This window comes from Triplophysa dalaica, chromosome 10 (assembly GCF_015846415.1).
Source record: "Triplophysa dalaica isolate WHDGS20190420 chromosome 10, ASM1584641v1, whole genome shotgun sequence".
In the NCBI taxonomy this organism is placed as follows: Eukaryota; Metazoa; Chordata; class Actinopteri; order Cypriniformes; family Nemacheilidae; genus Triplophysa; species Triplophysa dalaica.
Genome location: NC_079551.1, coordinates 6,952,413 through 6,966,101, shown reverse-complemented (window position 1 = coordinate 6,966,101; position 13,689 = coordinate 6,952,413). Strand labels below are relative to the sequence as shown.

Sequence of the window (13,689 nt, the reverse complement as noted above, 5' to 3'; positions counted from 1 at the left end):
GATGTCGCTTAAATTGGCTACCGAGTGAGCGAGGTCAAGCAATCGAGATATGAAAGCCCTGCCTTGTGGAATAATGCTCATGGCAAAGTTGAGGTGGCAGAGCAATGAGAGCATTTCCCGTTTAGTAACTGATCGTGAACCTATAAACGAACCCATATAAGAACAAATTCTCGAAAGTTTGTCTATAGGAAGAGAAGCTTGCATCTGAACAGTATCCAGCCATATACCGAGAAACTCGAGAGCAGTTGTCGGGCCAAGTGTCTTCTCTTCCGACAGAGGAACTCCCACATCACTAAAAATGTGTTTAAGTGTATCTAGGATGGGGTTTTGTGCGATGGAAAATCAACCAGTAGAAAGTCATCGAGTAGATGCAGAACGAATGGAATCCTGCAGACGTTAAGCAAGATCCAACACAATGCCTCTGATAGATTATTGAATATGTGCGGACTACTCCTGCAACCGAAAGGGAGTCTGACTGCGAAGTAAAATTCTGACTGCCATTTAATGCCAAAGAGAGCCCACTCGGCAGGGTGAATAGGAATAATCTTGAACGTGTCTGGAATGTCAGCCTTAGCTAGCCAAGCACCCTGCCCAGGCATTTTAATTAGCTGAATAGCGTTATCCACTGAAGCGTAATAGAGAGAAAAGGGCTCTAGGGGAATGCATTCATTTACGCTCGCTGTAGTATTAGAATGTGTTGAAGACATGTCAAATATCAACCGCATTTTCCACGAAAATATCCTAGTAGCCACACCGAGAGAATAAACTCGAAAAGTAGAAAAAGGAGAAGATTCAAAAGGCCCAAAAACATAACCTTTATTGACTTCCTTTCCCAAGAGGGCAGAAACCACTTCTGGTTCAGCTAGAGCTGACTGTAAGTTTTTTGCGACGTAAGAGAAGGACAAGGGGGATAACACACCTACCCTAAACCCTTGGGCCAGCCCGGTAATTAGATAATCTACAAATGATGGATCAGGGTGGAATGACAAGTAACTAGCTAGCGTGTGAATGTTAACTGAAGTGGAAGGATGGCTTTTTAGAACTTTTTCCCTAACGGGGGCTTTCCTTGTCTGGCAGGTCTGAATCTCCGTGGGCAGACGTATTTCGGGTGGGGCTCTTTGCAGAAACTACAAACATGCGAAAATATGCATTTAAAAAAAATGTACATACAGACTCATTAAAATTGAAACAAATCCGAGATTTGTCGAGTTTATGGTTTGAGCGCCCTCTATTGCCGTAGGCTGGGCTTACAGGATCGGCACCATGGACAGCAACGGGACCTTGCCTCGCGAGAGTTTTCGGGCAGAGCGAAGCAGAGTGCCCGTGCGAGCTGCATACGACACAGGTCAAAGTTTCTGACCGCCGAAGTGGCGAACCAGTAACTCTGTGTCGACGATGGACCAGTCCAGCCGTGAGTTGAACAATGAGACGAAAGATGCAGATTGAGCGGAAAAGGATCTATGATATTCGTAGAAAAGGGTGCCTCCGTATCTCTGGTAAAAGTCCGCCATCATAGCAAGATAAATGTCCAATTCTTCACGGCGCTCGGGGAAGTTTTGGCAGAGGATGTCTCTGTAAACTCCGAAGGCGTTTACAAACTCAGAAAAGGATAAATTGCGTTGTAGCCTCGAATCTGACGTTCTGAGGAAAACCGCCACGTCACCACAGTCCACCATTTGTCGTTCGGACGCAGGTAAAGGTGTCAGGAGGGAAGCTAAATTAACGTCCTTACCTTCAATGATGTTGGAACGTATTTGGTCCGAAAATGAAGCCGCAGATGGTGGGACGAATCGTCTGCCGAAGTTTTGGGCAGTGGTTGCCGTAGACAAATTAAACTGAGTAGCGCTCAGAGCTGGCTCGACAAAAGTTGGACTCTGCACCATCGCTGGAGCCGTTGCTTGGACGTTTGAGGATATACCAGAGGATGTCGAGGGATTTATAGACCCGAGTATGTTGGGGAATTCCGGGGATCAGGCAAATGTTGTACTTGCGGCAGAACTGGAAGCGGGGTTCCCGATAGCTCTCTCAAAGAACCCCAGCCTATTCTCTAGGCTTTTAACGTTCTCGGACAGTCCTTGTACTATTTGCAGGAGCTGGTTATGAACTTCCGCTTGATTGTGAGTTGGCGATGAAGTCGACGTGGAAGGCTTGGGGCTTTTGGCTGACTTCGGAGATGAAGATTTGGCTGCGCGTTTCCTGCCGCCTTGTTTCATTTGAAGAGGTATGGTCGTGGAGTTTACCGGAACGTCCGTAGCTAGGACAGCAGGATTACCCAGGGGCGTTAGAAGCCAGCAGTATGAGATCATCTCTCTCCAATTCTTTATCTACAGGAATGCCTTGCAGCTCCAAGGTGGTCATAATTTTTCCCTTGGGGCATTGAGCCCACGGGGATCCCTGTTCTGGATGCGGGAACTACACCGCACGTTTGCGGGAGAACTAGGAGGTTGATCGTCGTCCGAATCTGTGAAGTCGCAATCGACTAGAGGTTTTTCCGACATGATCAGTTTGCTTTAACTTACGCGGGACAGCGATTTCACTCATGCGTTAGTTTCTGCAAACAAAAGAGAGGAAAAGTACCATCCTTTTATACTACGTGCTGAGGGATGATAGGCTAACCGGTAATTAATTATGATGTGAGAAGTCTTCCTGATAGAACTTGTGCGGGAGCTTACATTTATCAGTTCATCTTGTCTTGTTTTCCCCCTCGTTGGTTTTTTTTTGCCTTTTTGTAGTGTCCATTATAACAAAATATCTGTTTAACCCCGTACCATCGCCTCTTGTGCCTGCAATTGCGTTCTCCTGCCTTGTCTCCCTCGAGTTTCATTATAGGATGTGACAAAAAATGGTCATGGTTTTTGGCAGACAGCTAACTTTGTAGGATTTCTGTCAATTTAAATGCACAAACCACAAGCAATTATACCCAACAAATAGAGAAGGCATGCCTCTTTATAAAACACAAAATAGTTCCTTTATTTTTCAGTTTTCTTCCATTCTTGAGGAATATGTACCGCTATGGATGTGAAAATCCTAAAAATGGCAGTAACCGGACTATAGAAAATCCTGCACTAAAAATAAAACACACGCTTTGAAGAGGGACCTGGGTATTTGAACAACCAAAAGTTGACATATATGCTGTAGATATATGCTACTATAATTGTAGTATTATCGTAGTAAATTGATAAACTGTAGTGAACACTGTTGTATATTTACTAAAGGAAGGTTAAATAACACAGTAAATTATATATCCAACAGTATGTAAGAATAACAATATAGTCAGGTACAGTGCTTGTGTTTGTTTCAAAGATGATAACAGACATTTTATGCTTGTGCTGTTTTAACCTGTGTTAACTGTTAACCTCTGTAGCACCGGTGTGCAAAACCACTCTATAGCACCCTGTAAAGCATCTTTACTTTTTAGTCTGTCACATAGACCAACTTCTCAGTCTCTGATGACGACAGATGTTTTTTAGATTTGATGTCTTGACAAGAGGGTTGGCAGTGTATAACAACAGGATGTGTGGTCTACCAAACTATGGTACCTGCAAACTTTTCTTTAAACAAATGTTCACTCTGCAAGCAGAACTGCACACATTCAACAAAATGCTTTTTCCAATGTGACAATAAATTCAGATTTTTATTTGTAGACATGGTACTTCTGCATACTCGTACAGAAAGCAAACATCTCAATCTGCTCTACATGTATTATCAGTGCTCTCTAAGGACTTTTAAGAAATTAAAGAGATTATCAGTGATTTTTTGTGCGTTCTTTTGCTGATGTTCTTTTTTTTAACGTTTTAACTGCATTGTAACTGCATGAAGGGGTCAGATTGACCCATATTAAATGCCCTTTAACTTACTTTTTGTTGTTGATAAATGACTAAATTAAATGCAAATTGTATAGTTATGTGTTATTTAAAAAGAATCTTCTTCACAGACCACAAGGTTATTCTTGCGGAGAGGAAACTTCCTGTTAGGTGTTGCTGCGATTGAAATGTTAGATGTATTCAATGTGAGATCATTGCATTTCAACAGGAAGAAAGACATCAAGAAACATCTCACGTAAGTCTGTCATGTCTTTAAAATGAATCTGAAAATGTATTTATGATGTCAAATGTTTTCTTAAATTCCATCAAATTGGTTAAATTATAACAGCCTTATAACAACATGATCATAATTTAAAATTATTATGTTCGTTTTAAAGGTGATCAAAGGACACGAAATCACATTTATTGTTGTAGAGGTGAGCAGGTCACAAACTAATGCAAAGTTAATTGTAACATTAATGTATTACGTAGTTATACAGGTTTAACACAAACATAATCTTAATGTTGATCACACTTCTATTACATTTAGCAGATGCTTTTTTCCAGCGGCTTACAAAAATAATGCAAAGTATAAAATGGAGGGTAGAACAGAATGTTTCATTGAAATGCACAAATATAGATTCACTATATTCAATATTGTTTCCCAGCAGAGTAAATGCATTTTTATCATTTGACATATGAATACAGTAGTAATTAATGTCTTTTGTATTGAAGGGTATCTGACATCCTTGTGTATGGGATTTAACAGCTAAAATCTTCATTAAACCTCAGAAGATGTCTGCAGTGCAAAATCTTTTAAAGACTATCCACACATTTCTGAAACGTTCTCCAGTTTACAGCTCTCTCCCAATGAGTGTCTTGTCACTTGGACTGGAGAAGTTGGCGGAACTGAATCTATCATGCCCATGCAATGGTTGGAATGAAGGGCTAGTAACAATCATGTTTATTGGACCTGCTTTATTTTTGTGGGCATTAATGTTTGTCCTGTTAACCCCATTCATATACTCCTCTAAGGACTGTAAATGTTGTTCAAAAGTTAAATGTTGTACTTCAGAAAATATTTTAAGAAGGAATAGGCATATATGTTTCAAAGCTTTTGCACATAGTCTGTTTCCTTCTATTATGTGGGTCATTTTCTTGTTTCTTGATGGCGATTATCTGGCTTGTTCCCATACAACTTGGGTAGGACATTATGTTTTTGATCAAAAGCTAAACAGAAAGTGGTGTCAACCATCTATCCTTGCCAATGCTGGTAATGAGAATGATTTACAAAAGAAGTATCAGAAGATTGTCGGAATATCTCAGGTAAATATGAAATACTTTTAGAACATATGTTGTTGTCTTAAAAAATATGTATTTACATTTTTTTATATATTTTATACAGTGACTTTTTTATTTTGTTTATTCAGTCATTTCTAATAAATTTTTGCTGTGGTTCTCTTTTTTTACAGGTGGTAGGTTATGCAATGCTCGGTTTATTTGGATTGCTGATAATTATAGGTTTCTGGGGATGCTACATTGAAATATCTAGGACTAAAGTGACTGACGTGGAGACTGAACAAGTAGAGGATGGCATGGAGACTGCTGGACAAGTAGAGGATGGCATGGAGACTGGTGGATTAGTAGAGGATAGCATGGAGACCGGTGGACAAGTAGAGGATTGCATGGAGACTGCTGGACTAGTTGAGGATGGCATGGAGACTGCTGGACAAGTAGAGGATTGCATGGAGACTGCTGGACTAGAAGAGGATTGCATGGAGACTGGTGGACAAGTAAAGGATTGCATTGAGATTGCTGGACTACTGGAGGATGTTATGGAGACTGCTGGACAAGTAAAGGATTGCATTGAGATTGCTGGACTACTGGAGGATGTTATGGAGACTGCTGGACAAGTAAAGGATTGCATTGAGATTGCTGGACTACTAGAGGATGTTATGGAGACTGCTGGAGAAGTAAAGGATTGCATTGAGATTGATGGACTACTAGAGGATGTTATGGAGATTGTTGGACAATTAGAGGATGGCATGGAGATTGCTAGACAAGTAGAGGATGGCATGGAGACTGCAGGAAAACTAAAGGATTGTATGGGGACTGCTGGACAAGTAGAGGATAACATTGAGATTGCTGGAAATGTAGAGGATGGCATGGAGACTGCTGGGAAAGTAGAGAAGGACATGGAGACTGCTGGACAAGTAGAGGAGGACATTGAGATAGCTGGACAACTAGAGGATGGCACGGAGACTGCTGGAAAAGTAGAGAATGACATGGAGACTGCTGGAAAACTAGAGGATAACATTGAGATTGCTGGAAGTGTAGAGGATTGCATGGAGACTGCTGGAAAAGAAGAGGATGCCATGGAGACAGCTGGACAAGTAGAGGATGCCATGGAGACTCCTGGACAAGTAGAAGATGGCATGGAGACTTCTGGAAAAGTAGAGAATGACATGGAGAGTGCTGGACAAGTAGAGCCTGAGGATATGGGACAATTAGAGACTCGAAGGCTGATTGAGGTAAAGCGTCTCACACAAGATCCACAGGGAAAGAGAAGTGACATGCAGACTGGTGCACACTCTAGTGCACAAGATCCACAGGATGAAGTAGAGGATAACATTAAGGATGAGTGTAAGTGTTGTACTCGCTGTTTTTGTCAATAAAGTCTTTTGTTAAACCCCTTATTCCCCACTACATCCATTTGGGTTCTTCCTACCCCGAGACCCTTGACAGAATGAACGAATCCAGGATCCCTTGTCTTGGGCCAGTCCGGTGTCCAACCCCGGTGTCAAGCCCTGCCCAGACGGCTTTCCAGCCGGCGTCTCAGCCGGTCTTCCAGCCGGTGACTCAGCCAGTACCCAGCCCAGTTTTTGGTTCGGCACCCTGTTCGGTTCTGCCGACAGCCTGCCCCCGTCATGTCCCCTGTGACCGAGCGCTACCGAGCACCCCCTAGGACTAAGACTATTCCCCCTTGTCCTAGCCCCTCTGGACTTTCCATCACTGTTTTTGTCAATAAAGTCTTTTATTAAATCCCTTAATCTCCACTGCCTGCATTTGGGTTCTTCCTACCCCTGGAAATGTTGTTTCAAGGATGATTTAAAAAGAACTTGTTGTCAACCAACTGAATTGCCCCTTACACCAAATGAGAATGATCTCACACAGTGGTCACCAACCCTGCTCCTAGAGTTCGACCGCCTGAAGATTTCAGCTCTAACCCCAATCAAACACACCTGAAGTATCTAATCAAGGTGTTCAGGTTTGCTTGATAATTACAGACAGGTGTGCTGAAGCAGGGTTGGAGCTACAGTCTGCAGGACGGTCAATCTCCAGTAGCAGGGTTGGTGACCACTGATCTAACACATAGTTTGTTTAATAGGTTGGCATTCTGACCACAAATAGTTTTATTTCCATAGCACCAGTGGACATTTCTATATAATCACATGGTAAATCTTGTCCAAAGCCCGTCACGGATTGCATTGTTGAAGATATTTTGGGCTTTTGAGTTTATGGAGAGGTGTCCAGATTTTTTTTTAATCACTCAAAACTAGCTTTCAACATAAGCTTCTTGTTTGTCGGTTTTAAATTTAAATTTAAATTAGATTTTGTTTTAGTGTGTACCTGCAAATAGCCAAACAGGGAGCACACATAAGATGGGGGACCATCGAGAGCTTGTCACAACAAGTCAAGCAAATAAAGGTAAGTCTTAAATCATTGTATCACCTGAAGTAGCCCTTTATAAGATCTTTGTTTATAACTTGTTTCAAATGATGTACAGTGTATTGTTCTCACCATAAAAACATTTAAAATTGACCAAACTTTGCGGAGACTGTGTTGAACTGTAAGTTGCTTTGTCTGCTAAATAAAAAAAATGATAACCTAAGTGATTTCTGTAATTGACCATTAGTCAGTTACAGTCATTAGACAGTGTTAATAAACAATAAATCCTTTATATTTGCTATTGTAAGGTTCAAGAAACATGTTGGTATCTATAGGATTTGTAGTGCAGGCTTCTTTTGGATAGTAAATTGTCATTACTTTCTGATGGATAGCTTAACTGTGGCATGATCTAGCTCAAGCAGCATAAGCCCCACATCTTCACATTTACAGTTATGCATTTAGCAGACGTGAGTTACATTGCTTTATCACATACATTTATAGATTGGAATGTGCAATCCCCTGGGATCGAATCTACAACCTTGTGTTGTTAACGCATTGCTCTTACCACTGAGCTACAGGAAAGCTACATGTACATTTGTACTGTACCTAAATTGCATTCATCCCAATCAGTTTTGCATTCAGCCTATTACATTTTGTCATATTTTATCATGTATTCTCTGGGATTAAACATGAAGCAGAGTGGGATCTTAGGTCACATGCCTGCAGTTACAAAACTGAAAGTGAAAAATAACAAGTCATGCTGTTCCAAGATATTTAACAAACATATATATTCTGACTTAAATGTCATAAATGATTTGCAAGAATATTGAATGGAATCTGTTTAAGTAGAAGAATTCTATTCAGATACATTTATATGTCTGTTAATAGTGTCAAAAGAGCTTTTCAGAGCGATGAGCTTTGTTAAAAATCTGTGCTTTTCAGAGAGGCGGAGCAAAGAGGAGATACAAACATGCACGGTATGTGGAAAATACAGTTTTTTTTAACTTAAATCGTATACACACATTGTATTACATCTAAAGCAAACAATCATTTTTGTTTTAGCCGAGTCAAATGACGCCTTTAAACAGAATGTGTAGTTAACCTATTGAACAGGCCTATGCAGGAAACCAGAGCGATCCACAACACGAGTTTCAGGGGTACATCACCATATCAAAGGTAAAATAAATTCCTCATATTACATCCTCTTTCCGAATTTCTGAATTGTTAGGTTCATTTGGGTTTTCATGATATTAATTTAATTATTTGTATTGTATTTTCCCCTAAGCATGTGGTTATGCAGTGCTTGGTCTCTTCTGTGTTCTTATCTTTTTCATCTTGGGTCTTTATGACTGCTGTTTTAGTGGAAAATGTTCCAACTACAAAAAATACTTTTCTTGCTTAAAAAAATTGCTTGTTGTGGGGAGCAGCAAAATGGGGACCAAGATAGCGTAGAGCGTGTACAACCTCAACCAAACAATCCTGACCCCAGCACCTCCCCCAACACTGGAGATTAAGATGAGGTTAATTTGGATAAAAATGTACAAATATTCTTGTACAATCTTGTTACTTTCATTTTTTAAATGAAAAAAACATTCAAAGTCTTCTTTGTTTTGATGTTTCTTACACGTTTCCATTCATTGCACGCCTTGACTGAAACCAGTTTTTTTTATATTTCTGGTTTGAAAACCATCCAGTTGTAAAAGACATTTAAAGGTAGAACATCACTTTTGTATTGTAAGATATAGTAGAATTGAGCCACGATTTTTCTGTCCTGTTGGACATTAAATTTTATTCCATGCCCCTGATGATATGCAATAAAGAGTAAAAACTGCAAATACAACCCCATATGAAAGACATTTGTCGCACTTCCATTGTATGGACACAAAACACTTATCATGTAGAGTGAATAAATGATGATATCATTTTTATTTTTACATTTCATTTATATGTATGCATTTGGCAGACGCTTTTATTCAAAACGACTTACATTGCATTATCCTATATATTTATACATGGGTATGTGCAATCCCGCTGCTCCCGTCCAGCTCTTCCCAGTCCCTGCTCGTCCCGTCCAGTTCTTCCCAGTCCCCGCTGGTCCCGTCCATCTCTTCCCAGTCCCCGCTCGTCCCGTCCAGCTCTTCCCAGTCCCCGCTCGTCCCGTCCAGTTCTTCCCAGTCCCCGCTGGTCCCGTCCAGCTCTTCTAAATCTTTTAAGTACTTGCTTGTCCTATCCATAAGGTCAGAAACCATAAAAAATACAGAAAACGAGAGCAAATTTATAAGAAAACACAGAAAACATGATATTTAACATTGTTTACAATATTTTACAGAACTTCTCTGATACGTATGACCATAACATAACGTCAAAGTGTATAATATCATTCTTACATTTACTGGACGAATGTATAGAAGTTGAAATTGTTATCAGAGACTGTAAAATATGTTTATTTAATGATGTTTATTATACATATTTTCCTGTGAGCTGAACTAATTCCCTGACAGAAGTTGATGTTTAAAAAAACTAATTTCATGGATGTGATATTGATAGATCTGGTGGAGAATCATATTTGGTAGCTAAATTCATCATTGTTTTAAACTACAAAAGTCACGAAAAACAAAGTTTTGTTGAAAAACAAAGTCACGAAATGTAAACAAAGTGTAGAATAGAATGTGTAATTTAAAGTCATGCACATAGATTCAGTGTGTTAAACTTCAATGTCTAAAAATAAAAAAGTAACGCATCTACTGATAATATTGCTATAAAAATTAATTAACATCTTGTGTTTTGAAGGGAAGCTGACCACTACTGAAAAATCTTGGAAACTGCTACAGATTTTTTAGAAGATGCCTTCAGTGCAGAGTTTTCTAAAGTCCTTGCAAGTATTTTTGACTGAGAATACCGGTCAGAGCTCACTAACACTGAGTCTTTTGTTAATTGGATTGGAGATATTGGTTGAATCACACCTTTCATGTCCGTGTATATATTCGTGGAATATTGGGCTTATAGTACTCATCTTCGTTGGACCTCTTCTGTTTATACTTCTATTTATGTGCTTCATGTTAAGACCCTGCAGACACAAATGCTGGTGTTCTTGTTGTAAAAAACCAAGCTGTGATGAGAAGAGTTATCTTAAAGCGTTGGGACATTGTCTGATTCCTCCTGTTATATGGATCATCATCTTGTTAATTGATGGGGATTATGTGGCTTGTGTTGCGACACAATGGGAAGGAAATTATGTTTTTGATAAAGAACTAAACAGAATGTGGTGTCAACCCACTCAATTGAACCATACAGAAAATATGAGCAATTTACAACATGAATATTTGCTGTTTATCACCAAATCTCAGGTAAATATACAGTAATAACATTTATTGTCTTGTTTTAAGAATATCATGCATTTACATGTAAGCTAAATTAGATACACAATAAGGAATGAATATGTGTGCATGTTTACACTTGTAAACATCAACACACGTGTAAAGAACATTTTATTTTGATAGTCCACTTAGACATTTAAAAATATAACTTTACAACTGACTAAATCCCATTTTATTCTCATTAAACTATATGCAGATTGTTAGGTTAAAGTTAGGGTTGGGAACGCTCTTAAAAGAAAGGTGCCTTCGATGCCATAAGAACCTCTTGATTCAATAAAGAACCTTAAGCACCTGAATATTATTTGAAAAAATAAGGTTCTTTGTGGTAAAAAAGATTCTTTAGAGTATAAAAGAGTAAGAAAGAGATAATTCTTTAAAGAACCTTTGGCAGAATTCTTCTTTGTGGAACCAAAAATGGTCCTTCTATGACATCGCTGTGAATAACCATCTAAGCCCCATTTATTTTTAAGAGTGAATGGGACTAAGAGAAAAAGTTGACATGTAGTAGCAAAGTTACTTATAGTCACTAGTATTTTTTTTTTTGGAGACCATACAGTTTTAATGGATATAAAGCAAAGAGTTTAAAGTCTAAAGTGGACTATCGAAAAAAAATATAACCATGTGTAATCCACTGTGCTTCATGTAGAAGTTTTAATTTATATTCTTTTGTTTTCTTCATGTATTGTTTTTCCAGGTAACAGGTTACAGTCTTATGACTTTCAGCTTTATTATTATTATCTGTTTGTGTTGTTATGACTGCAAAAAACGGTCACAGAACCAACCGCCTGACCAACCTGTAGAGTTGACCCAAACATCTACTCCAGCACCAAATGAGACTGCACCACCTAGCACATCTACAATAGAGCAGAACCCGACAACCCATGATGAACAAGAGGAGAGTACACCACTTAACACATCTACAATAGTGCAGAACCCGACAGCCCATGATGAACCAGAGGAGAGTATACCACTTAACACATCTAGAATAGTGCAGAACCCGACATCCCATAATGAACCAGAGGAGAGTACACCACTTAACACATCTAGAATAGTGCAGAACCCGACATCCCATAATGAACCAGAGGAGAGTACACCACTTAACACATCTACAATAGTGCAGATCCCCGACATCCCATAATGAAACAGATGAGAGTACACCACTTGCCCACCCATAAAAGAGTTGAACCCAACATCTCTTCAAGTGGCCAACCGCATAGAACAGTGATTTATTCAAATAATTACATCCCATTGCTTAAAATTTTTACTTTTAACTATTTTATTTTGAAATGATGCTTCTTTGTTCTTTTACATTCTATGCATTACATTTATGCTACTGCAATCAGCTATTTCAATCAGCTATTTCAATCAGCTATTTCAATCAGCTATTTCAATCAGCTTTCTTAATATTGCTTTTTTGAAGAACTTTTAAATCGGATGTTGTGAAAAAGATATAAGATAAAATGTTTTTATAGAACCAGAATGTTCTTGTAATTGAAGTAAAAATGTAGAATTGTGCTACGATTTTCGTCCTGTTTGGTGATTTAAATACAAAGAACCTGTTATCATGTAATAAAGAGAAAAAAAACTGAAAGTGAAACCTAATGTGTATGTCATTTGTACCAACAAATATTTGAAAATCAAATCTTAAATAATTGTGCGGAAAAATTAGAGATTTAAATTCTCTTGGATTAAACATAAAGGATGGGGCCGTACCTACTGAAAAGTGGGATCTTAGGTCACATGCCTGCAGTAACAGAAACGAAAGTGAAACCAATAACAAGTCATGTTTTTTAAAGATATTTTAGAAACAAATGTATTTTGACTCTCCTGTCATGAATTATTTTCAATATTGAATGGAATGTGTTTCATTAGAAGAAATCAATAAAGATAAATGTCTGTTAATAGTGTCAAACTGAAAGCAAAAGTGCATTTTATGGAGCAGCAAAACACAGCAGAAACATTTCCATATATTTTCATACAATATGTTTCAATATAATTCCATAATGACCAAAAAGACATGAAAAATTAAAGAGCAATATGTTACCTGTGTCCAGATCCACATTTTGTAACTAGTTTCTGTCTTCATACTGTGGTACATTTCTTTAGATGTACGTTCATTTATTTTTTAGAAGTTTTGTATTGTGTAGCATACCAGGAACACAATAATGTATATGTTTGTTCAATATTGTTTATATCAATCTGCCTGACAAAAGAATAGTTCAGTGATATGGGCTTACATTATTTAAGTTCATTAGAAAGATTTTTGAAGTTCACAGAACACAAACTTTACATTTTTAATGTTTAAAGGTACTCAAATTGATTTTCCTGACTACGTTTTGGTTTGCAAATTATGTTTGTATGTTTTGTTGTTCCCTAGGGAACCAGCCACCACCTCGTCTGCTTCCCGTTCCGTGACAGCAGTGGCCATGACGTCTGCTTCGACCCAGCAAACATGTGTATGTGGGGCCCACATGGGTTAAAATTGAGCTACAGGTAGCCCTTTTCCAACAAGGCAGTTTCTTGGCTGGTTCGGAGCCAGAGCCTAGTTCCAAATCGGTTCTTTATCTTTCCACATCCAAAGCACCAGGACCAGTAAAAGTGGTTCTTGTCTAGCACCGAAACGTTGCTGGGCTAGAATTAAGAACTGCGTGCGTCAGGTCCTGGGGGCGGGGTTACCGTGACCACTGACAAACACTGACCATTTTTTTTTATTATATTCAATTCATGATGGACGTGAAAAAAAAGCAACCAGTGGAACCAGCTCTAAACCAGCAATAGTAATAGCTCCGAACCAGCAACCGGTTCATTTTGGTGGACAGGGGGTAAGGGATACAGAGTGG

General features: G+C 38.8%; 1 protein-coding gene across 7 annotated transcripts; it reads left to right on the top strand.

Annotated features, from left to right (window-relative positions):
- Nucleotides 1-4,037: 4,037 nt before the first annotated feature.
- LOC130430730 (uncharacterized) lies at nucleotides 4,038-12,200 on the top strand. 7 transcript variants are annotated; one of them, XR_008907894.1, is made up of 6 exons: nucleotides 4,038-4,059; nucleotides 4,202-4,240; nucleotides 4,539-5,129; nucleotides 5,276-8,449; nucleotides 8,535-8,648; nucleotides 10,263-12,200. XR_008907894.1 is itself a non-coding variant. In XM_056759880.1 (4 exons), exons 3-4 carry the CDS (start codon nucleotides 4,599-4,601, stop codon nucleotides 6,476-6,478), a joined length of 1,734 nt encoding a protein of 577 aa, XP_056615858.1. In that variant the 5' UTR covers nucleotides 4,038-4,059; nucleotides 4,202-4,240; nucleotides 4,539-4,598; the 3' UTR covers nucleotides 6,479-12,200. The 7 variants fall into 7 exon arrangements, 1 of the variants encoding a protein (XP_056615858.1); XR_008907898.1 differs by having other exon boundaries at nucleotides 8,535-10,819; nucleotides 11,544-12,200; XR_008907897.1 differs by having other exon boundaries at nucleotides 5,276-7,511; nucleotides 8,415-12,200.
- Nucleotides 12,201-13,689: the final 1,489 nt, after the last annotated feature.

Excerpts from the sequence above, each read along its gene's own strand:
- LOC130430730 (XM_056759880.1), top strand. The coding sequence starts at position 4,599 with ATGTCTGCAGTGCAAAATCTTTTAAAGACTATCCACACATTTCTGAAA. Across the intron at positions 5,130-5,275 it reads AGATTGTCGGAATATCTCAG|GTGGTAGGTTATGCAATGCT; the intron begins GTAAATATGAAA and ends CTTTTTTTACAG.